This window comes from Falco cherrug, chromosome 4 (genome assembly GCF_023634085.1).
Source record: "Falco cherrug isolate bFalChe1 chromosome 4, bFalChe1.pri, whole genome shotgun sequence".
NCBI classification, from domain to species: Eukaryota; Metazoa; Chordata; class Aves; order Falconiformes; family Falconidae; genus Falco; species Falco cherrug.
Genome location: NC_073700.1, coordinates 37,116,996 through 37,140,336, shown reverse-complemented (window position 1 = coordinate 37,140,336; position 23,341 = coordinate 37,116,996). Strand labels below are relative to the sequence as shown.

At 56.6% G+C, this 23,341-nt stretch overlaps 1 protein-coding gene across 1 annotated transcript in view; it reads left to right on the top strand.

Moving 5' to 3' along the window:
* Positions 1-23,134, top strand: part of LOC102057076 (ankyrin repeat and fibronectin type-III domain-containing protein 1-like) — a 209,029-nt gene extending 185,895 nt beyond the window's left edge. The window contains exons 6-23 of the mRNA XM_027810164.2: positions 6,706-6,907; positions 7,238-7,445; positions 7,757-7,951; positions 8,219-8,332; positions 8,949-9,046; positions 10,468-10,558; positions 12,695-12,802; positions 13,015-13,114; positions 13,716-13,848; positions 15,068-15,187; positions 15,571-15,786; positions 16,129-16,295; positions 16,616-16,766; positions 17,545-17,713; positions 17,974-18,140; positions 18,702-18,912; positions 19,225-19,898; positions 21,927-23,134. Of these exons, the coding sequence (XP_027665965.2) occupies positions 6,706-6,907; positions 7,238-7,445; positions 7,757-7,951; positions 8,219-8,332; positions 8,949-9,046; positions 10,468-10,558; positions 12,695-12,802; positions 13,015-13,114; positions 13,716-13,848; positions 15,068-15,187; positions 15,571-15,786; positions 16,129-16,295; positions 16,616-16,766; positions 17,545-17,713; positions 17,974-18,140; positions 18,702-18,912; positions 19,225-19,898; positions 21,927-22,214 (3,412 nt within the window). The 3' untranslated portion in view covers positions 22,215-23,134. The remainder of the gene's footprint in view (positions 1-6,705; positions 6,908-7,237; positions 7,446-7,756; positions 7,952-8,218; positions 8,333-8,948; positions 9,047-10,467; positions 10,559-12,694; positions 12,803-13,014; positions 13,115-13,715; positions 13,849-15,067; positions 15,188-15,570; positions 15,787-16,128; positions 16,296-16,615; positions 16,767-17,544; positions 17,714-17,973; positions 18,141-18,701; positions 18,913-19,224; positions 19,899-21,926) is intronic.
* Positions 23,135-23,341: the final 207 nt, after the last annotated feature.

Genomic DNA, 23,341 nt, shown 5'->3' with positions numbered 1-23,341 from the left:
GTGTCCTGGCGGTGCTGTGTGAGGTGTGTGTGCGAGCAGGGTAGGAGCTACCCAGGAGGGATGCACGTGTGTGGGCACAGCCAGGATGGTGCTGCTTTGTGACTGCAGTGTGCACGTGGCAGAAGTCCTAACCATGGTGGCAGACTGTCACGGGGGACTGAGGAACTGAAAGCCTGATTTTGGTCATCTTTTAATTGGGGGTTGAGCCACAGGCTCCTTCTGGACTCACTTAAAAACAATGATCAGGATGCTTAATTTAAAAAAAAAAAAAAAAAAGAGAGAAAGAAGCAGCAGCATTAGCAGCATTATCGTGTTGCAGTAGAATTTGCTCCAGTGTTTCTGCTCCCTTCCTCCCACAAATGTACCACTGGGCCTGCAGACACAGGGTGTTTTATGGGAGGCCTCCACAGACTGTCAGCAAGTGATCTACTTGGTTGGCTCCGAACCTCCCTTGGAGTCCTGAAGTCTCCGTCTCTCCCAAATTCAGAGCCTGTGATTTAGGAGGGAGGTGCAGTGGGGGCAAGCCATGCAGGCAGGCTCTTCCCTGCTGTGCTGCACTGGGCAATGTGGCCGTACCTTGGAAGGACACCACTGCCTCACCAGCTGGCCCTGTGATGTGGGACATCGCATGTCCAGCCTCATGCCTCCCTGCTGCCACAGCCTCTCCAGCAGCCGAGTGAGGGCTGCTCCCAGGGGGTCCTTACTACATGCTGCAGCTGCTGCGCTCCCAGCGCAAACATTCCCCAAGGGCTGCAAAAGCCTCCTGATTCAGGGAACAGCCTGGATGGCAGGTGTGACACTGACCCCTCTTGCTTCGCTGGGAGAATCCTCCACTTCTTCCCCTGCAGAGATACAGGGTGCTGAATGCTGGCGGGATGTTGCAGATCATGCCCAGGATGCGCTTTTCTCCTCCAGTATGTTTGGTACTGATCTGTTGGGAGTCGGCTTTCAAATCCAATGCTGTGCCATGACGCAGTGGGCTGTGGGGCCATGGGGTCCATTCTCAGCTGCTTTGGGTCATGAGCTCCCCAAGAAGCACCTACATGCACCGTGGTGTGCCTGGTATGGAGACAGCAGAGACAACGTGAAGCCATACCAGCATCACCAGACCAGTGCCTGGGGCTCGGGAGGCTCTGCACTGACCTGGATGCTGTGCAGCAGCTTCTGGTCTTGCATCGTGCTGAGCTGCTCCAAGCGTTGCACTGAGAGCGTTGGGCTTGTGGAGCCAAACAAAAATGTACTGGCAGGAGCAGGAGCTATATAAGTTAGTTGTTATTGCTAAACAAAAGAGGCACGCTCATTTAGACTCCATTCAAAACAAAATGCAGCGGGTTTGCCAAGTAGGGAAAAAAGAGAAAATCTGTAGGAAACAAACAAACAAAGCCCTGGATCTGGTTTGGTGCTTTTTCCCGGACCCAGGTTTCAATATGCAAGTGCATTTTCCAGGCACGCAGATGATTCCGTGGAGCAGGAGTATTTTGCTCCATCTTTGCATGGCCAGGTCACTGAACAATATTTAAATACCTTTGAGGTCTGCACACCTCAGGATGGGTAACTGGTGTGCAGGCTGCTCCTGTGAGCCCTGCTGCCTTGCAGGGATGCCGAGCGCAGCATTTTGTCCTAGTTTCGAGTGTGCCTTTTGGTGGGTTATGAAATCCCACTCTTTTGGAAGGGCTCCCCTAGTCATGCTCTGTTTTGGATCCAATCTCTGTTTCACCAGTCCTGAAAATTTGCTTATACTCAGGCATTAAGAGTGGAAAATGGGAGTGCATCAGCAGCTCCTCTTCGTGCTGGACGCTGTGCTTCTGGTTCATGTCCCTATGAGCCGAGAGGGGCTCCTTGCCGTGTTAGGAGCTTGACTGGTCTCTGCTGCGGATAGATCAGTGTCAGGTGTTAGTGGCTGTAGCATCTGGTTTCCTGTGTGCACCCAGGGTGAGCGTGGCCCTGCCCGTGGGGGCGGGCTGAGTGGGCTCAGGCAAGGAAAGAAACTTCACACTCATGTCTTTGGAAACAGCCTGTATGTTGACCTTGCCAGCCAGTCTCTTGATGCAAGCTCTCGCTTTGGGGTGAGGTTGGTGGGGTGGGGTTGGGTTGGCTTACCCTCATAACTGTTTTTTAGGCTGCTCCTGTCCTGTTCCTTCATTGGATAACCCTATGGACTGAATCGGACCGCAGTTCAGGAGAGCATCCCTGGCAGTTTGTGCTAACGTACCACTGACACCCACGGTGCCGTGAGGCTACAAGCTCTGCAAGGACCCAGTCCTTCTCCTCCTCCCCCACCCCAAGCCTTGTCCTTTCAAAGCATTGACACCATTCATCCTCCACCCTTCGGGCTCCCTTTCTCTCATGCGTGGAGCCCTGCACCTTCTCTTTCCGCTGCATCAGGCTGCAGACGGTGGGGAGCAGCTTCCTGAAGTGACAGCCACCCACACCAACCCTGAGGACGGGAGCGTGGTGCTGAGCTCATGTCTGCCGCTGCGAGCTGGAGTCTGCCCTCTTGCTGCCAGCACGGGCAGGCACCCATGAGCTAATCCTTTCCACAGCCAGCGTGGGGGGCGGCAGGGACAAGGCAGGCTCAGTTTTTGGCTGGAAGGTCATCGCCACCACCAGCAGCATCGCTTTCGCATGAGCCTTTTCACAGCCTGGGTTCCCACTGGTGGGAGATGGTGTGGGACGGCCACCATGGTTCCCACCAGCCACTTCATAGAATTGTAGGCTGGGTGGGTTGGAAGGGAACCCAGCCCCCCTGCGGGAGCAGGGACACCTTCCACTGGATCAGGCTGCCCAGAGCCCTGTCCAGCCTGACCCTGGATGTGTCCAGGGACGGGGCATCCACCACCTCCCTGGGCAGCCTGTGCCAGTGTCTCACCACCCTCAGCGTAAAAAGTTTCTTCCTTACATCTAGTCTGGTGACCTCTGAGCCTCTGAGGACGATCATTGCCTGCCTGTCCAGGTGCCTCTAGTCCCTGAGACAGGAGCATGTGGCAGCAGGGAGGGCAAAGTCTCCCCGGAGTTTGCACATCTGGTGCAGTGGGTGCCTGGTGTGGGCCCTCCTCATGGGTGCTCAGGGAGGGACAGCCAGGTCCTGCTGGGCTCGGGGCGAGCAGGGCTCCTTACAGCCCACCGGGGCTCTGGGCTCCACTGGCAGGATGGATCAGCCCTGTCTGACACGGGCTCGTTCTCTGCTCAAGACTCGGAGAGGCTACACCTACCCTTAAACAAAATGCACTTAAAATCATATACTTACAACAATTATTAACACTGTTTACTAGACCAAGATCTGCAGTGTTGGAAACATTAAAACCCAGCATATGCAGGAACCACAACGTTATAAACTACCCAGCTTGTGTTTGTTGCAGAAAGAAGGATAAAAAGAAGTTGTCTTCTGCACATCTATCCTCACGTGAATTTTAAAAAATATCCTCATTACATAGGTTTCATGAGGTGGGTCTGGCCATCCCTAACACATCCTTTTGCAGAACCTCAGCCTTTTCTACGGAGAGGATGGCAGAGTTGCTATATAGGGATTTATGGCATCACAGACCTGATGGCCACACCATCTCCCTGATGGTCACAAACACATCCCATGACCAGAAAATGGAACTGCTGGGGCAGGCAAAGCACCTGTCCCCTGCTGCTGTGTTTGCGGTAGGTAGGTAAATTATTAGAAACAACTGATTGTAGTTGAGATAAGTTTAGTTCAGCTGCACTGACACTATAAAGGCAGGGGAGTGGACCCTTGTCCTACCACCTCCCTGCAGGATGGGGCTTTGCTGCCTGTGTTGGCTGGTTGTACCTTGAGGGCATGTTGTCTGTGGGTGTTGTTTTCGGCTATCAGTTGCTCCACTGCAAAGTTTAGTTCTAGATAAATCAAGACTATTTCACTGAGTCTGGATGAGTCATAACCACAGGGCAGGAAACTCTTTTATCTTTGGGGCAGCTGGTTTAATATAGATAGATGTTCACTCCTGAACTCTGAGTAATTTCCATCTCTTCGCTTCTCATTAAAAGCAGATCAGATGAGGGGAAATAGTGAGATGTTTCTCTATGTTGCCTCTGTTTCTACCATCTTTGAGAGAACTTTCTTTAAATTGTGTAGCCTGCCTGTACTGGGTCATTCGCCATATATTTTAATTGGTGATTTATTTGATAATTACAGTAAAAATTCAAAATGCTTTTGCTCCAAAGTACCACTCCTTTTTTTAAGCCTTGATTCTGCAGGCATGGAGGGAGCAGGGATCTGCTACAGCAAGGTCTATTCCGGCTTCCAGAGAGGCACTTCTGAGATCTTCCTTCCTTTCCTGATGTGGGAGCACATTGTTGCCCCCTTGGGTGAAGGGGAACTGCAGTACAATTAGGCATCTTGTTGACAAGCCTGCTAAAAGAGCTGCCTTTGCCACCAAGCAGCAGCTGGAGGTGGAGAGAGGAGGACTTGGTCAGCATGGAGCTTTTAAACACAAGAGAAAGGGCAAGGTTTTGCTGGAGAGTCTCTCGAGTCACTTCTCTTTCCAAAGTGTGTCCAATAGCACTTTTCTTCTTGGGCTTGGTCCAAGGGTCAGGACTTGCCTTCCTGATTGCCTTTTCCTGCCAGAGTGACCTGCCTGCACAGGCATGGGTGGCTTTTCGCTCCACCAGTGACAGCAGAGCTGTGTGATGCTTTTCCACACCTTTGATAGCTGGAATCTTATGCATGCCATCTGTAGAGGCTTGTATGTGCCGTATGAGGAGCATCCAGTAGCAGCCATGCCAGGAGCTGCTCCACGTCAACAACGAAATACAAGGTGCTTGGGCTACCACATCTGTAAGCTGAAGACTCTGCCCACAGCTGGGTAAGTCCCAGCGAGCCCAGGGCTGGTTTTCTAGCCCTTCCCTGCATTGTGCAGGTCTCTCCCCCCATGGTGATGCCCTCCTGCTGTAAAGCTGCTCCCTTTCTTCCCCACCAGAACCAGCAGGACCCCACTGCACAGATCTCCCCAGCCTCCCTGTGGTTGCTCCGGGTGCCTTGCCAGCTGAAGCTCACGTGGCTGGTATTCACTGCCTGTCTGGTCCACAAAGCCCTACATTAAGATAATGCCCGTCTCTGGAGGAATCTAGGGCAGCAACTTGACACCGTGGCTTGGACCACGCTCAGGACCTCTAAATCCATAAGCTGAAGCCAGTGAGAGGAGCGGTTGGCAGGAGCCAACCTCCTCATCATTTTCTGCTTTTAAATATCACAGTAATAAAAGGTAAAATCACGAAAGGCCTCCTGCAGCCCACTGTGCCTAATCTGAAATCGGGAAGATGAAGAGCATGTAGTGAGGTTGTTATTAATATCCGGCCTCCTGATGATGGCTTTATAAACATCAGCATCACAGGCACAGCCTTGTGGTAGCATTTTGGCATGACCTTCTAGACAACTGTTGTGCTTTTTATCACGCTTACCCCTTGCTTGATCTTTAACCAATGAAGCGATACAGGGGAGACCTTGCCCCTAAATATCTGACCTTAGACACAGCGGTATGAAGTCAAAACTGAGAGAAACTGTGTTAAGTGTAGTTGTGCTAAATGCTCTTTAGCCCTGATGCTCCTTGTCTGGGAACTGTGCCACAGGCTATGGCAAGAGGGGGATCAGATGTTTGACGCCAGTGAAAGCCCTCTGTGCTGTAAGGGATGACTCATGGGCAAAAGCCCCACGCAGCAGCACGGCCACGCTCGCCGGGGACTTTGCCTGCTGGGGATGAGGTCTTGGTGGGGATATGAGGGTCACAGCTCCAGGGAGAGGGGCAGTCCCTCCCTCTGGGAAGCCATCAAAAGATGTCAGCTTTCCTAGTGACTTGTACACATTTATCATGGCTATTTAAAGTAGAAATCAAAATCGGAGTGGAGAAAAGATTTTGTAGCTTAGTCAATGTGGATGGAGCAGGTGAGGAGCAGCTGTGGAGTCTGGGTCTGCTGGTAAGCAGGAGGCTGGAGTTCACTGGTCCCTATCAGGACCTGATGCTGTTTTGGTGCCATTAGAAATGGCCTTCTGTCCATCCCCATTCTCACTTCTCTTTCAGAGGGTGCCCTTTGCTGGAATAAAGGCCCTGAGGAGAGTCACGTACCACGGAGGGCTAAGGGACACAGATGAGCACAGGAGATGGGTTCCTGCTAGAAGAATGGATGTGGAAAGGATGTGCGAGGCTGTCCCAAACCAGCTGTGTGGTGGGCAGCACTCACCCAGCACAGGACTGGGGGACTCTGTCCCTGTGGCCCCCACAGCTGAGGGGGACGGGGCAACCCATCTCTGCAGAGGCTGGATGGTAGAGACTGGGAGTAAGGAGAGATTTCCTGGTTGTGATGGATGAGGGACTGGTATCAGAGCTGAGCAGCCTGAAGTTGCTTGGGGCATCCCAACTCAAAGACAGTGTGAGGCCAGACCGGGAGCTGGGTCTGGAAGGAAATGTCTCACCCGCAGGGTTCATACGAACCCCTTGGGACCCCCGCAGAGCCAGCAGCAGTGATGGGGAGGAGGAATGGACCGACCTCAGCTGATAACAGGTGGATGAGGACATTGATGGCACAAGCATCTGCCTTGCAGCTGCTCACATTGGTGCTGTGCTGGCACTGCTCTGGCTCTCTTCGGTCATGCCTTGGTCCCGGTCCCGATGCTGCAGATGTGCCTCTGCCTTTTTGGCATGTCTTCCATGCCTCATTGTCCCACATCTTCTTGCCCTTTCCCAGGTCATCCTCCCCTAAAATGACGCAGCAGATGCGGGACCTGCAGCTGGCACAGGCCAGGAAGCCACCGGGCCCTTCCTCACCAAACGCAGCCAAGAGGCTCTACCGAAACCTGTCAGGGAAATTCCGAGTCAATTACACTTCCTTCGATGAGGGCAGCCTGGTGGGACGGGGCGAGAAGGAGAAGCTCCGCAAGTCCTATGTGGTGAGTGCCTGCTGGCTCCATCCAGCACTGCTGTGGCTGGGAAGGCGGGGATGGGGGTGTCCCTGTGTGGACAATGCTGTCATCTGGGTGGAAGCACAAGAATGTATTAAGTGAGGCTGCCCTGGAGCGAGTTCAGCTGGAGCTGGTCCAGGTGTTTGCTCAGCATCATTCGGTTCTGCCTGCAAAGAGCTGGTGCTCCCAAGCCCTTGGGACCAGGGCATCCCCCTCCTCATTGGGTTTGTGGGATGCTGGTGAGGGACTCTAAGGTGTTTGGTGGGGTGGAGGAGGATACCCCATGCTCAGCCAACCTCTGTTTCTCCTTCCACCCAGTTCCAGAGCAATGCTGCCCTCTTTGAGGCTGTGGAGCTGCAGGATCTAGACAGGGTCCAGGAGCTGCTGAAGCAGTACAGCCCTGAGGAGCTGGACCTCAACACCCCCAACAGCGAGGGGCTGCTGCCCCTGGACATCGCCATCATGACCAACAATGCTCCCATCGCCAGGGCCCTGCTGCAGGCAGGAGCAAAGGAGAGTCCGCACTGTGAGTTGGTGTGGGGAAGCTGTGCCATGCCTATCACCTGGGTCTCCATCTTGGTGGGGTGGAACACCCCAGGCAGTGGGATCTGGGTGGGGAGGTGGTCACTGGGCTCTGGGAAACTGGTACATTCTGTAGCATAGGCTCAAGTGGAGCCATGCTCTTGAGTGGAGCCCAGGAGCAGGGCACAGAGGGGAGGACGGAGTGTTGGGGTGGGGACTTGGTGCCAGCAGAGCCTGGGCTTGCTCTAACCACCTTCTCTTCCCTCCTTCTGGCTCCCTGCCCTGGACCCGTGGCCGTGCTCACCCACCCCACAGTTGTAAGCCTGGAGAGCCGCTCACTGCACCTTTCCACGCTGGTGCGGGAAGCAGAGCAGCGCGTCAATGAGCTGACAGCGCAGGTGGTGAATGAGGCGCCCAACGCTGACTGCTCTGAGAAGGAGAAGCAGCTCAAGGCCTGGGAGTGGCGATACCGGCTTTACAAGCGCATGAAGGCAGGGTTTGAGCATGCCCGTGAGTGCCCACAGGAGGGCTTGGAGGGCCGGGGGGCAACCCCCACACTGAAGGAAGGAGCCAGGGCTGGGTGAGGTCTGGGCACAGGGCTGCACCGGCACCCATCAGATAATCCCCATGCCCTGTAACTGGGACTCGCTGTACGGTTGCACGGGGTTGAGCACTCTGGAAACATGTCCCTGGGAGTGGGGGGAGGCCCAGGAGGGACACTGAGGGGTTCAGGGTGACCATCCTCACTGTAGTGGTCGCTGCCTTCTCTGCCCCCAGGAGTGCCAGATGCCCCCACCAATGTCCACCTCTCCGTGGCCAGCAGCTCCTCGGTGCAGGTGACCTTCTGGGAGCCCCTGAGTGTCAACTCGGCCGTTGTCACCAAGTACAAAGGTAAAGACCGGGGTCTCCACAGCAGTGCAGGGGTCATGTAGCTGTGGCAGGTGCCTTGAGTGTGCCAGTGGGGTGTACTGGGGCGCTCACCCCATGCATGCCACACCAACGTGCTGGGAACATGGGCAGTGCTGCCAAGCCACTGTCAAGCCACCTTTGTGCTCAAGTGCAGGAGTAGCTAGGGCTGCCTGCTGCTGCACAGCCTGGTCACCCCCAGATGGTCTGAGCTAGACCAAACCACTGTCCTACACCAAGGCAAAACTTGAGGTGCCACTTGTTTGCTGCCCACTCACACTGCACGCCAGGGGGGAGCTTTGCCATCCTGCCACTCTTGCACCTGTCACCCACTTAAACCAGATATTTTTGGCTTCTGGAAGAATTTCCTCCATCCCCAACTAGTGACCTGTCGCTTGAGGGTGCTGACCCCACCTGATGTGGCTTGGTGAGGAGGACTGCAGCTCCCTGTGCCGGTCCCCCTCTCCCCTGTCTCCCCTGCCTTCATGCTGCTGCCCCTGCTCCCTGTGCAGCTGCGGGCCCCGAGAGGCTGCAGCCAGCCCTGGAAGCCTGTCCCAGCTCCGGGGCCATGTGGCACCTTGGGGTTCTCTTCTGCTTTCAGTGGAGTGGAGCTGTTCCCCCACCTTCTCGCCACCGCTGGGGGAGGCCGTGATTGATAAGCTGAAGAACCTGCACTTCACCATCCGGGGGCTGGTGTCGGTGAGCTCTCAGGGTGCACCACGGGGGTCTGCACTGCAGGGGGAGACCCCACAGCTGGAAGAAGCCGCTGGCCACGGTGCAGTCTGTGGGGTCGTTCCCTTCAGCCAGTGCGGGGAGGGAACGGGGCTTCACTGTGAGCAGGAGGGGTAGGGTTGTGCCGTGGTGCGTGCCATGTTCAGCACAGCCTGCGGGCAGAGCTGGGAGCGTGGGGCCAGGAGAGGCGTCTGTCTGTCCCTGCATGGCCACAGCTGCCCTGGCAGTGGGGAAACCCCTGCACAGGGTGCCTGGGGACTCTCGAGTGAAAGGCAGAATGAGCCCATTCACCGAGCGCCTGATTTATCCTCTGTCCACCACCTCGCTCCCGTCACCACCCCTGCTCTTCCTGGGCAATAAATCAGTGGCTCGTTCCTCTGCCACCTGCACAAATCGACCTCTCACGCCGGTCCCGCTGCTCATTGGAGAGAAGGGACCAGCCCTGTCTCCATCCCTGGGAGCCCAGCAAGGTCACAGGCTGGTTGGGTCTGGGGCTCCCTGCTGTTTTATCTCCCTGAGAGCCGCAGGGGCCATGCTGCCTGTCAGCTGTCTCCTCCCCGGGGGCTGCCTGCCTGTCCCCAGCACACACTGGACCAGTGGAGGGCAGACGGGGCAGGATGGGGACTGTGGTGGGATGGAGCTTGGGATGGGAACACGGGGAGATACTGGGATGGAGAGGGTTGCCCTTACCAGGGGGTGCAGTGCCAAAGCTCTGGGGCAGGCAGGGACCACTGGCTCGAGAAGCAGGGAAAGCCCTCAATGTAGGTAGAGGAGCTTAGCCCAGGCAGTGATGCCAGAGCCCAGGAGCTGCTGTTAGGGCAGGAGCTGTCCTGGTGCCTGCCAGAACGGGGCTTGAGTTGAGCCCAGAGCAGCGCCGCTGCAAGGAGCTGGCCCAAGCCCATCAATCATGCTTTCAGAGCTGCTTCACAGCCTTCTGTCCACCTTCATGAGTGCCTGGAGGCTTTGCAACATCTGGCAGCTTGACTGGGCTTTAATCAGAGACCTTTAATCACTGTCGCCATGCCACAAGCCCTCAACAGCACTGGGCCAGCTCCATGTCTCCTTGCACGTCGCAGCAGGAAGGCAGCATCTGACCTTCCAGGCTGTGGAAGCCCCATGTCTTTGGGGTCAGCACATCTCCTGGCAAGGGGCACTTGCAATGTCCCATCCTTTGCTTCCCCCCAGAACCACCCACCCGGGCCATGGGACTCTCTAGTGTCTGATAACAAGAGCTTTGTACAGCTAGGGAAGGTCAGAGCCAGTGGGCTGTGGTCTCCCAGTTTAGTACTGCTTGTGGTGTACTGGTGTACTGGGCTGGGGGGAATCGTACCCCTGCATGCCGAGCCGGGAGAAGTGCCGGTGCACTGATGTGGCTTCCCTCCTTGCAGGGCACAGCTTACTACGTTCAGGTGTCTGCTTATAACATGAAGGGCTGGGGTCCCCCGCAAGCCTCCGTGCCCCCTTTCGCCATCCCTTCCAGTAAGTACCAGTGGGAATGCCTGTGGTATCTGGCACTGGCTGCAGGGCAGAGGTGGGGAGGTGACAGCTCCTTGTGCCATCTGGGGGTCCCTCTCACTGCTGGGATGGGGTCTAGTGGGCCTGGGAGCAGAGGCAGCATCTGGGTCTTAGGCCAGGCAGGGAGGCTGTGCCCGGGGGTCCAGGTTTCTGCCTCCAGGTAACAGGAGCTTTGCCAAATACTGATTTTTCAAGCTGAAATCCTCCTGGCTGCCTGACAAAGGCTGAGCACTTTTAGACCACGTGGATCAGCTCATCATAAGGAGGAAGCTAGGAGAGCGGATGTTGTGCTTTCTCAGTTCAAAGGAGAGCAATGCAGCCATCTCCTCTGTAGGAAGGAAAAACATCCCTGTGTTTTTTTAGCAGAGGTTCGTAACAGTGCGGGGCAGCTTTTGGGAGGGGTCAGTCCCTACTGCTCAGTGACATCTGCCCCAAAGTGGCCAAGCTTGTGCAAAACCACAATTGGCATATGCTGAGGGGAGATGTGGTGGGATGCCCCAACTCAGCCCCTGGAGGTGCCCTCCCAGTCCTGGGTGGCAGTGGGCCTGGAGTCCTCCCTGTGCCACCACATGCTCTTACCCATCCAGCCCAGCCCCAGGGACCTGCATTCCCTGGCATCGAGCTGGGATGGGGGTCACAAGCCCCACCAGAGACCAGCTGTGAGCTGTCAGCACTCTCCTCCCCACGCTGGCACCAGGGCAAGTAGGGGAGGAAAAGCCACCCTATGTCACACAAGTCACCCCAGGGTGCTAGGGGAGACAGGCCAGGAGGACTGAACTGGAAGGAGCAGCCCCAGAAGGTGAAGCTCAGGGCTGAGCGATCTCTGAGGTGGCCTCTGCCCCTCGCCACCTGTCCCAAAGTGGTTGTCACTGTGTGGCAGTCCCACAGGATCAGCACTGGCGGATGTGTAAGAAGCAGCCCCCCGCACATCCGGGGAGGTGGAGGCTGAGCCCAGCCTGACGGGCAGGCAGCAGGGTGGTGGGCACGTGGCCCCTGCCATCGCGCTTGCAGGCAGTGAGGGACCGAGCGTGCTGCTGCACATGAGCAGCAAATGCACCGCATATGGGTCAAGGTGCAGGTCTGGCAGCACATGAACAGCAGTGGGGCCAGAGATGTGCAGCCACCGTGCATAGCTCTAGCTGTGGATACGGCGAGTGCTATACTGGTATGGAAAGGTGCAAAAATATATTTGCATGTATATGAGTGCATATAGTGAGCCTATGTGTGCACTCCATCGCCCTGGCTTTACCCTGTCCTGGCAGCGGGTGTTGGTCATGTCTGCACCCACTTTAAAGCCCCTTTGCAGTCCTGAGTGTGTCACACTCCCTGTGACCAAGATCCATGCATCACTGATACTGTGAGTCTGAAGTAAATCAGACATGAGTGAGATTTATTTATTTTTATCTCCATTAATATTTCTTCCTTCGGTAAAGATCCTTCCCTGGCCCAGCAGAATATAGTCAGTCACCTCCCTGGGTGTTTTTAAAGCTCCTAAAAATAGTGGCAAGCCCCAGCCAAAGTTAACAGAGCTGAACTTTCCATGGAAAACAGCAGCAGGCAGGACACAGGGGGTGTTTAAAGCAATTAATGTAAAGCTAACGTAGAAGCGCCGGTGGGTCCCCAGCCCTTCTCCCAGTCCTGCTGCTGTCTCGCAATGGGTGGAACTGGCAGGAGAGCTTATTTATGTGTTTGCCGAGGTGAGCCCAACTCTCTGCACTCGCCTGGGGAAAGCTGCAGCTCTGGGGAAGACCTGGAGGAAGACACTGGAAAGAATTTTATTTTTTAAGGCCAGTGAAGTGTGGCAGCAACAGACGGGACCTTGTTCTTTCCCTCTGCCGCATCCTTGCTATGCTGTGGGGTGGCCAGTGGCCATGGGGTGCTGTGCAGAGCTGGGGTGGTCCTGGGAAGAGTGGCACAAAACTGGGCATCTCCCAAAGCCTAGCCCACCCAGAGGTGCCCAGCACCCACAACTGCTGCTGTGCCTGTGGGACACCCAGGTCGGGTACCAGGAGGTGACGTGACATGGGGAGGAGGGTGCAGAAACCATTTTTCCCCCCAGGCCAAGGGGTGCTGGGGGTGATGCTGGTCTATGCCCCACAGACTGGCGGGAGTATGATGGCCGCGCCCCACGGAGAAGGGGACAAGCTGAAGCTCTGGACCACCTGCTGGGGCAGGTGAAGACTGTCCACCAGCACTGTGTTTGCCACGGTGAGTGCATGTCACGCCAGGGTTGTGGCATGGTCCAGGGGGCTGGGGTGGTGCTGGGAATAGATCTATCCCATGGATAAGCGTAGCAGAGAGACAGCTCAGGCAGTGGAGACCTTGGCAGAGCCTTCCCACTGGGCTGGCATGCTGTGCCACAGGCTGCTGGTGCACCTCTTCATCTCCTGCTGCAGCATCCTCTGCCCTCTGCTCCCCAGAGCCCTGCAAGAACCAACCCCAGAGCAGGAAGCACTCTGTCTCCAAGAGCCTCAAGCACCTCTTCCACCCTGGCAGCAAGTTTCTAAAGACACTGAAGCGGTGAGAGGCTGGTGATGATAAGACCTTCCCCAGCAGGGACATAGGGCTGTGCATCCTGGGTACAGCTGGGAGCTGTGCATGCAAGGTGGGGGCTGGGCATGCTCAGAGGTAGGTCCTTGCCTGTAGCAAGCTGGTGGTGTCAGTGGAGATGGGTCCCAGTGCCCAGAAATCGGTTTCTCCTTGGTGTTTCTATTTGGGCTGGCCAAATTGCACCTGTACCCAGATCCCTGCACCATCTCTGAGTGCCACACAGCACCTTCCCCTCCTCGAACCCCACCACCTTTCCACCGCTCACCTTCACACTTGGCATCCAGGTACCCCAGTGTGTCTCCTGCACAAGCCTGGCCCCATTGTCCTCCCTTGTGCGGGCTGTGGCATTGGCCATGGCATCAGCTGTGGCATCAGCCAGGCTTGCCTTGCTGGCAGCATCATGTTCCTGTTCCTGCTCCTGTACGGGCCGTGTGCCTGCTCTGCCATGGGCTGTTGGAGGGGAGCTGAGACCTGGGGCAGCACATGTTGTCTGCCCTTGGGAGACGGACCCTTTGGGAAATGAAGCTGGTAGCTGTGGGCAACACTGAAGTCTGTCATCCCTCCCATGCAGGGGCCTCTACCTGACAGCCATCTTCTACAAGGATGATAACATCCTGGTGACCCATGAAGACCAGATCCCCTTGGTGGAGATTGACGACACCTACTCGTGCCTGCTTATGCAGGATTTTCTCTGGTTCACCAAGGTGGGTGGCCCAGGGACCTTGTGCTGTGTGCTGGGGCATGCAGCAGTGTGTCTCCTGACACATCTCTCTCTGCCTGGCCACCACCCTGGGTGCTGCTGAGATGATGACCACCAACCCAGCCACTATGTCCTCAGGGGTGTCACCATCTGCAGAACACACTCATTGCAGCACCTTCCCTGGCGCTGCCCATGCAGGCAGAAGTGCCTGTCATGCGTGGGGCACTGCGGGGCTCTCGCTGGGGCTGACTGGGTCCGATATGGGGCTGGGAGCAGAGTCGGGGACCCTCCACGGGCACAAAGTGAGCATGAGCTACTCCAGCTGTTCGCACCAGACAACACATCTGGCAGCGCCTGGGCTGTGCCATTGCCCTCGCACACTCCACAGGGCAGAGCACTGAGAGCCAGCAGCAGCCCAGGATGCCAGGGTGAGCCAGGCAGGCATCACACACCACTGCTGCCTTTGACTGGCAGTGGCTTCTCCTGCATCCCGGGCGCTGGGGCTTGGCAGCACAGGCAGCTGCAGGCTTGCTGCTCACCAGGGCTCAGCACGGACCAACAAACCACCAGGGAATGGCATTTCCACCCCAGCTCCTGGAAGCCCAAAGGTGGGCGATGGACCGGCGCCGCGCTGGGCAGGCTGTGTGCCATGATGGGTGGGCGATGGACCAGTGCCACGCTGGGCAGGCTGCGTGCCGCGACGGGTGGGCGCTGCCTCTCCGTAGGGATGCCAGTGGCTTCTCAGCTGTTTAACTGCTTCACCACAGCATCCTGCCATGGCAGCTCTGCCTCCGTTTTAGAGAGCAGGATGTGCAGGGTGCTGCTGCCAGGTCCTCTGCTGTCAGGAAGCTTAGTGAGAGGGCAGGTGGGCAGCTCAGGGCCAAAATTTTTTGCTGGATGGTCCTTATCTACTGAGGGAGAAGGCTGTCTTCTCCCTTCTTCTCTTGGCTATTTTCTACTCAAAATTAAGGAAGTCTCAGTCCTAGATGCAGATGGATAACTGAGTGGACACAGCGTGATGCTTCCCTCAGGTACAGGCTCTGGAGGCATTTTGGGGTGCCTTTGGCACAGGAAATTGCACCCCTGCTGTGAGGCAGTATGTGCCCATGCACATTCCTAACCCAGCTCAAACAGAAAGGCAAATGGATTTCCCCCAGACACCTTTGTGTGAACCAGCTGTGGGCAGCAGCAGCTGGTGGTGATGGCTCTTTGCTGTGCTGCAGGTATCGTGCATGTGGGATGAGATCCTGTGGCTGCGGCAGTGTGTCACTGTCTCCCAGTCGTCCTGCTCCTGCATCCTGCAGACGCGCTTCAAGATGCTGCTGGCCATCTCGCAAATGCAGGTGAGGGCAGGCCTGGGCAGGGAGTGAGTGCTTTTTTGGGGGCACTGTGGGCTGGGCTCCCTTAGGAGCAGCACATGGATGCACCACAGGCAGGAAAACCCCAGGCTCTGCTTATCCTGCCCAAAGCTTGGTCAGTGGCAGGCCTGGGTGCCCCTGCCTTGTCCTACCTGGCAGGACCCTGGTCATGGGGCAATGAGGTGTCAGGCTTCATGGTAATCTTGTGCAGAAGAGCTGGGGGCTGCCAGAGAGTGCTTTGCCAGGCAGGCTGGTTTCCAGCAGGCAGCTGCCAGTCATATCCCAGCTGCCCAGACCCACAGAGCACTGTGCTTCGAGGATGTCCCCTGACATTCTGCATTCTCCTGCCTTCCCATCCCATCGCACAGGGGCTGCTGGGCATCCAGGACCTGGGACAGGTCTTCTTTGAGCCCGTCAAAGACAAGCAGGGCAATATCCTCATCGTCACCCTGAAGGAGGTGAAGACCAACCAGACCTTTGAGAGCGTCCGCTGGGTTCCCATCTGCAAGCTGCAGACCAGCCGCAAGTCTGTGTCCTCCCCGGAGGAGCCCACTGCTCTGGACACACTGCTGATCTCCATCCAGGTGCTGCTCTGGTGCCGTTGTGGTAGGGTATTGCAGTGGGCTCTGTTGTGGGACCACCAGCGCTCCCTGCTCCCCCTCAAGCTGGAAAGGCCACAGCAGAGCCTGGGCCACCAAGGGTTCAGCCCTGGCTGTGGGTAGAGGGGGAGCAGAGCCCAATTATCCTGCAAAAATCCTGTTGCTTTGAGGGGAGGCGTCAGGCTGGTGCCGGATTCATCCCAGCAGCACTGGATTGTACTTGCTCTACTACTTCCCATCCACTGGCTGGGCTGGCTGTGCCATGGGAGGGTATGAGAAAGCCCTGCTGCGAGGGCTTGCTCTACCCAGCGGTGCCTTTCTCCTCAGGACAAGTTGGCTTACCACCAGCGGAGCAGCCATGCCCTCTCCCCGGGGCTCTACCTGGGCTACTTGAAGCTGTGCAGTGCTGTGGATCAGATCCGAGTGCTGGTGCCGGAGAGGGTCCCCAACATCCTGTGCCATGTCAAGATTCGCTCCAACCCCAACATCTCCAGGTGGGGCTTGCAGGGCAGCTCGCCTGGAGCAGCCAGGCTCCTCTGTGCCACCTAGCCTAAGAGCACCTATCACCTCCTGCTTCTGCTCTCAGGCTCCTGGCAGCCATGTAATATTCCCTCTCAGCTCCACTGCCTGCTGTGCAGGAGAGCCTGGAGCTGGAGCAAATGCAAGGTCCCTTCTACCTCCGCAGTTCACACACCCCTTGGGGTGCCGCACCATCTGGGGGAGGAACAGCTGAGCAAACACAGCTCTTGCCCCAATTGCATGTTCAGATCTACCCTGAGCTGCTCCTTCCTTCACGTGTGTCTCTGTCCTCCAGGGAGGAATGGGAATGGCTGCAAAAGATGGCCAGCGTGGAGGAGCCTGTTCCTGCAGAGCCAGAGGCTGAGACCTCCCAGAACCACTTGTTCCAGGAGCTCCAAGTGGCCATCAAGGAGCTGATGACCCTGGTCAACATCCCGTTGCAAGAGGTATGGGCAGGTGCCAAGGTCTGGGGAGGAGGGAGGGGAAGAGGCTGTGCAGCACCACGTTGGTCACTGTGGCAGGCAGGGTACCACAGCCCTAGTCCCTCTTTAGGGGCCTGAAGCATTGATGAGAATTTAGTCCCATGCAAATAGAAGGCACGTGGTGGACAGCCAGCATCTGAGGCATCTGCCTGCCCAGGGACAGTGTCCACGGGAGCTGTTTGTCTTACCCTCATCTGTACCTCCGAAGCAAGGACGGTGAATCTGGGTTTGCATTATAGTCATGTGGTTTGGTCCTGGTTTCAGCCCTTGCAGCATGAGACCAGCCCAGCTCTGCCCCTCCAAAGTGGGATGGTCCTGGCCAGTGGTGGGATGGAGCTGCAGCCCCCTGGGCCAGACTGCATGGGGAGAAATCCCTCCTCCACCATGCTGACTATTTGCTGGGAGGGTGCCCACCGGCCCTAGTGCCAGACACGTGCTTCTGGCCGGGCAGCTGTAAGGGCACCCCTCTGAGCAGGGCTGAGGCCATCACTGGTGGCACTTCTTCTGCGACCCTGTCATATTCACTTTGACTAGTAATTTGGAGACTTTTTGGAGAAATAAGACAGAAAGGCAGATGTGCAGATTATGCCAGAAGCAAGGAGTGTCTGGTTGTGTGCTGAAGCAGCAGTGTCCCCTGTCTGCAGCTGGTCCCTGAGGACTCCTCTGTGGATGAGGACTCGGTGGGGGGCCCACTAGGTGAGGTTTTCAGCTGTGACCTGCAAAAAAATGTGTCTTCTTGCAGGCCAAAGATTTCCGTCTGTACAGCCAAGAGGTGCTGGACTTTGGGGGCCAGGTCTCCTTCCTGCTGCTGCTGCCTCCGTCGGATGATGTCTGCACTGCTCCAGGGCAGAACAACCCCTACACCCCTCGTTCTGGCTTCCTCACGCTGCCGTTACAGATCTTCGAGCTAGGTGAGGAAAGGGAATGCCAGAACCCAGCCTTGCTGGTCTCTTTGTTCTCTGAGACCACCTGAGAGACAGGCAGCGGGGTGGGCTGGAGCTTCCCCAGGAGAGAAGGGATGGGTAAAGGGGGATGCTGAGGGCTGTCCACGCAAGCTAGAGGACAGCGTTGCCTCCTCCCTGTGTTGGGTGAGTGGGGAGGAGCCTGCAGGGCATCCACAGCAAGGGACATGATATTTTTCATTCCCCCATCTCTTTTTACCTTTCCTCAGTCCACTTCTTCACATACGACCGGGAGTTTATCACCCAGTACTGCCAGGTGTCAGCCCTCCTGGAGCTGGAGTCGCTCCTCTCTCAGCAGAGCCTCAGGGAGGCATTCTCTGATGCTGAGCTCTCCACCGCGAAGCAGAGGCACCAGCAGGTTCAGGACTACATCCAGGTACACGGAGTGGGAGTGCGCTGGGAGCGAGCCAGGCTCAGCAGTGCCTGTGGGATGTGGCCAGAGCAGTCATGCCCTGGATGATCTGCAGGAGCATCCGCACTGGGGCTGTTCACTGCTTTTGGTGGCTGTGACCCCACGGCACTTCTCTGATGTGGCAGATGGGTAGCAGCAGACAGGGCTTTGTCTAGCAACTTCATACTGCAACAGTCAAATTAAAAATGCTGATTAGAGAGCCAAAGGCTCCTGCTCTGCAGGTCCCCACCTTGGTAGAAAAGGGCCTAGAAGTGCTCTTGGGATGGACGTGCAAAAGAGCACCTCAAGCTGCCCCTTTTCCCAGTACCCCTGCCTGCAGCAGGCAGGTCCTGCTGAACCAGCAGCCGCTGGTGGTCAAAGCAGCATCTTCCTGCCTGAGAGCACTTTCTTGGGATTTTCTGGCTTGAGGATTCCCCCAGAGCTTTCACCTCTGGTGAAAGGTGTCTGAGGAGACCCTGTGTTTTGCTGTGGGGCTTTTTTGTTGCTTGCTTTTTGAAAGGGATCCTTCATTTCCTATTCTGGCAGCAAATGGAGGAGATCTGGCGTGAGATGCGCTGGATTATGGATGCCCTGCAGCACGCCCGGTACAAGCAGCCCTCCTGTGGGGTGTCTCTCAGTGGCTTCCTCAGCGAGGCTGGCGGTGCAACAAAGGAGAAAACCCAATCCACCTCGTCCCACCTCGACTACCTTCCCTCCCCAGCACCCTCGCCAGAGACAAGCCGTAAGCTCAACTCGGGTAAGGACCCAACTTTGCAAAGCTCATGCTAGGTGGGCTCAGGGGCTGCCCGGGTTCAGGGGGGCCAGGATCTGCTCTGGCTGGCTGCACTGTAGCATCGCAGGCTGAGCCAGTGTTGGGAGTTTGGGCAGGGCAATCAGTCTTGACTGGGGCAGAACCTGCTCTGCCTGCGCCTTGGCAAGCACAGCACAGGTGTATGGCAAGGGGGTAAACGCTTGGGAGCTGCCTTGGACTCTGCCTGGTGTAAACCCTCTGCCAGGGCTGCCAACAGCAAGCCTGAGCCCCTCTTTGTTTCTCTTACACTCCTCACAGACTCACATGGGCTGTCAGACGAGGAGGGCTCCTCAGAGGTGTTCCTGGCCACCGACAGTGACTATGACTCCAGCAGGGCACAGAGCCCGAAGGAGCTTGACCTGGTGTACTCCTCCTCTGGGCCCGAATGCTGCAGCAGGAGAGTTGCCCGCACCCTGCGGGACAGTGCCCCTGATGTCCTGCAGACCCACGAGCTCAAGACCCCACCACCGCCGCCACCACCACCACCACTGGAGGAGCCCCGGCTGCCCCCTGAGCTCTACGACAGCGACTTCGTCCTGCCCAGCCGACAGATTGAGCTGCTGCGCATCACGGAGAAGCGGCAGGCTTACTGCGTTCGGACCAGCAGCCTGGACTTCCCCAAACCGCTCTGCCAGGTGGCCAGAAAGTCCTGCCCTGGCTCCGTCGACAGCTCCCCGACGGAGAGCAGGACCGTGGGCCACTGCAGCCAGCTCAGGCTGGGGACTGGCTCGACACGCAGCCCCGAGCGTGGCCGGGGTGGGCAGGGCTCTGAGCCTGTCTTCCGGACGCGCTCAGCTGAGTGGACTCAGAACTTCCAAGAGCAGCCGGAGCAGCCTGGGTGCTCGGCCAACCGAGGGAAGAAGCCGGGCTCTGTCGCCTTGCAGGTCTGCCCTCAGTACGAAACTGGACTCTCCAAAGAGGCCAGTGTCAAGGTACCAGAGCCTGCGAAGGGCAGCATTGCGCTTCTGCCATGCCCGGACAAAAAGGGCTGGCAGGGTGGGGGGGCAGGCAGCAGGGTGTCGTGTGTCCCTTGCCTGTCACTGCCCTCTCCATCCTCCACTGTCCCAGGGGTGAGGTCCTCTGGAAAGCCACAGCCCTCCTGCCCTGCATCCCTCTGTCCCTGCAGTAGTCATGGGGCTCCTGGCAGTGCGGCACGGAGTGTGCAGCTTTGCAGGAGCGATAGCCGGTGCTGCAGAGGGAGTGAGCCAGGGCCAGGGGTAGAGTATTTTGGGGGGACAAGGCAGTAGAGCTGCGGTTCAGTTCGTGGTCTGTGGTTCAGCAGCTGACAGCAGGCTAGTGCCACCCAGCATGGGCAGGCAGTGAGCAAAGGTCACACTGATGGGTTTCCCTTGCCATGTCCTGGTGTTCAAACAAATCAGCCCCCTAGCTGAAACCCAGCCATCACCCGCCCGTCCTGTCCCCACCCCCCCACAGCCTCCCCTTCCTAGGGTCTGCGCTCCCCCCCACCAGCCCCTTGTGCCTTTGCGGAAGGGAGAGCAGGAGCCACTCATCTCCAGCCCACAAAGGGGAGCAGGCAGGCAAAGCTGCCTCCTTGCTGCAGGCATTGGGGTCTGCTGGAGCTGCTGTGCAGCCTGGTTCCTCTCTGTGAGGGCTTTGCTACCGAGAGCTCACCCTCAGTCTGATCATCCTCACCTGCTCTGGGTGGGATCCCTATGGAGGAGGTATCCCAGGGCACGCATCTCGGACAGGTCCCCCTCCAGCTCTGCCACGTCCTTTGCTCCCAGCAATGAAGCTCCTTCCCCTGTTGAAATTTCCCTTCCCATGTTCCCAGTGCCCGGAGCCGAGGCTGACAGAGCAGCCCGAGCGCAGCCTGCCCATGAAATGGCAGAGGAAGGACAGAGCTGATGGACTGATGGGTTTTATTGCTGGGGTGTTTTGATAGCCGGTTTCTCCACACACGGTGAGGACATTGGAAGCAGAGGGGAATCTGACTTGCAGTATTTATTTTCCATTCGAAAAATTACCATAGATTTCTATACAACTGAAGTGCAGCCCTCGGGTTCCTGGCGGGCTGCCCACGTGGCTTTTGAAGTTGCAAAGCTCTGGACACGCCTGCTTGAAAGCGTTTTACGATGTTCTTCTCGAAGAAAGCCAAGTTCAAAGGAAAGGCTCCTCGGCTGGTGTAAATCAGCTGAGCCCTGCGATGATTGTTCGGAGCTGGCAGAGTTCACGTGGGCTGAGGGCTCGGACCACCCTGACGGGGCACTGCTCGCGGCGCTCTGCAAGCCCTTACGGATGTGCCAAAGGAAACTGTCGCCCTGCCTGAGTGAGGATGGATGTCCCGCTTTAGGGCCTTTGAAGTCAAGTAGTGGGCTCCCAACGGTCATTAGCAACCAGAGCCCAGATGGGCTTGTTTTCTCGGCTGGATTTGGGATTCAGAGGGCAGTCCCCAAGGAAGCAGATAGGCAGGGTGAGGGTAGCTGCTGGTGGGAGAGCCCTGAGCTTGTCAATGGGTCGAGGTTTAGTGCTGATTCCCAAAGAGGCTTCAGCTCAGCACCGCTAGTTTGGCAGAGCCCTTGTGGTTCAGCTGGCCTGAAAGTCTGGATTCTGCTCATGAGAGGGACTTGATGCAGATCCCTCCATGGTGCCAGGAGCGAGGCTGAGACTACCCCTCTCTGGCTGCAGGTAATGGGGTGATGGGGCAGCCTGAGTGGAGCAGACGAGCTGTAGGTGACACATGCAAGAGTTGAGCTGCAAGGACTCGGACAGTACAGTGGAGGCAAGAAAGCAGTGCATGAGTTTGGGTCCCAGGTCTCCAGGTGCAGTGTGCCCACAGCTCTGTGCCAGGATGCTGCCACTGGCTCACCAGGCGCCATCGCGGCAGCTCTTCCTCCACCCTAATGACTGCTGTAGGACACTCTGCGTGCTACCTCTGTCCCCCAGTTCCTCCTCATCCCTCCCCCTTATCATCCATTTCTCCCACCTTTCTCTCTCCACAGCTGCACATCACCAGCCAGACGTCCGCCGGGGAGGTAGTGAAGCTGGTGGTGCTTGAGATGAACGACGTCTCCCGCAGCATGTTGGGGGGCTCAGCTACCTTCTGCTACAGTGAGGAGCAGCTGGACCACTTTGGACTGGTGTTCGCCTCCGACGAGAGCGAGCGGTGGCTTCCCAATGACTTCTTGCCTCTGTCCCTCCAAACCACCCAGCCCGAGGGGCGGTTCTACGTCCGGATCAAGGAGACGTCCCCTCTCGTGCTCCAGTACGGACCAGCGACTACTGTATGAGAGGAGGAGAGCTGGCCGAGGGGACCTCAGCTTCCAGACAGCAGACAGCTCGTCTCTGATGCTTCCTTCTTCCACAGACACCCTCTCATCAGGCGTCCACGGGGTGGAATGGGATCATACTGGGCTGTGTGTTATTTGTGTTTTGTTTTTTTTTTTTTTTTCTTTTTTTAACCAAAGAGACATCGAGACTCAGTTTTTCTGACTGCAGAAGAGGAGGGTGGAGTGCGGAGACCTCAGAGCTTGGGAGGAATCTCTGCAGGAATGGAATTTTTGAAAGTAAACATTTTTAAGGGGAAAGGGGGGGAGAGAGGGAGGAAAAATATTACAAGAAGAAGCAGCAATACTTTTTTTTTTTTCTTTCTTTCTTCTTTTTCTGAAAAGCCTTGTTTGGGAATCACTGAAGGCAAAGCCACAGAGGATTGCTGGGGAGGGTTGTGGTGTCAGTGAGGAGAGTGCACGAGTCACAAGGGCAGCACTAAGAAGGGTGCTTTTCTGTCTGCCCTCCTTTCACTGTACCTGGAGAAACAATTCTTGCACATAGTTCTTGGAACAAAATGATATTATTTTTTTCCCGAAAAAAATTAATAATTGTGCTAGAGACACTGGAGTTGTGTAAGAGGTGAAAACCCTTTGACTTGTTTTAAAGGCAAAAGGAGTCCATGCAGCCAGCCCCATGCGCACACAGATGTGCACGCAGCTGTGTTGATACCACCGGTAGAGGTTTGCTATAGGGCATCCTCCGCAGCACCCTGCGCACCACCCTGGGATTTCCTTTCCTCCTCGGTTGCCGTTTTGTTCTGGTGATTGTGCTTGGCCTCTCTTGTTTGTCCTATAGCATGACATTTTGTTAGCCACTAGGTCTCTTGTTAACAAGGTTATTTTTCTGATCTGTGGTCTATAGTAAAGATGACTGCTGCTGACTGCGTATCACTCTTTTCCTTCTTGCGGCTTGATGTGTGGTGTTCCTTCATCCCCCAGATTAGCCCTGATTTCAAGGACTGAGCTCATCTTTCCTGGAGTGTTTAATGGGATGCTTTCCACTCGGTGGAGGTTTACGTTAATGTGTAAATCACATGTGTGGCAGCAAAGTGCAAGTTAAAAATGTTTTTCTGGGCTTCGTTGTTCTC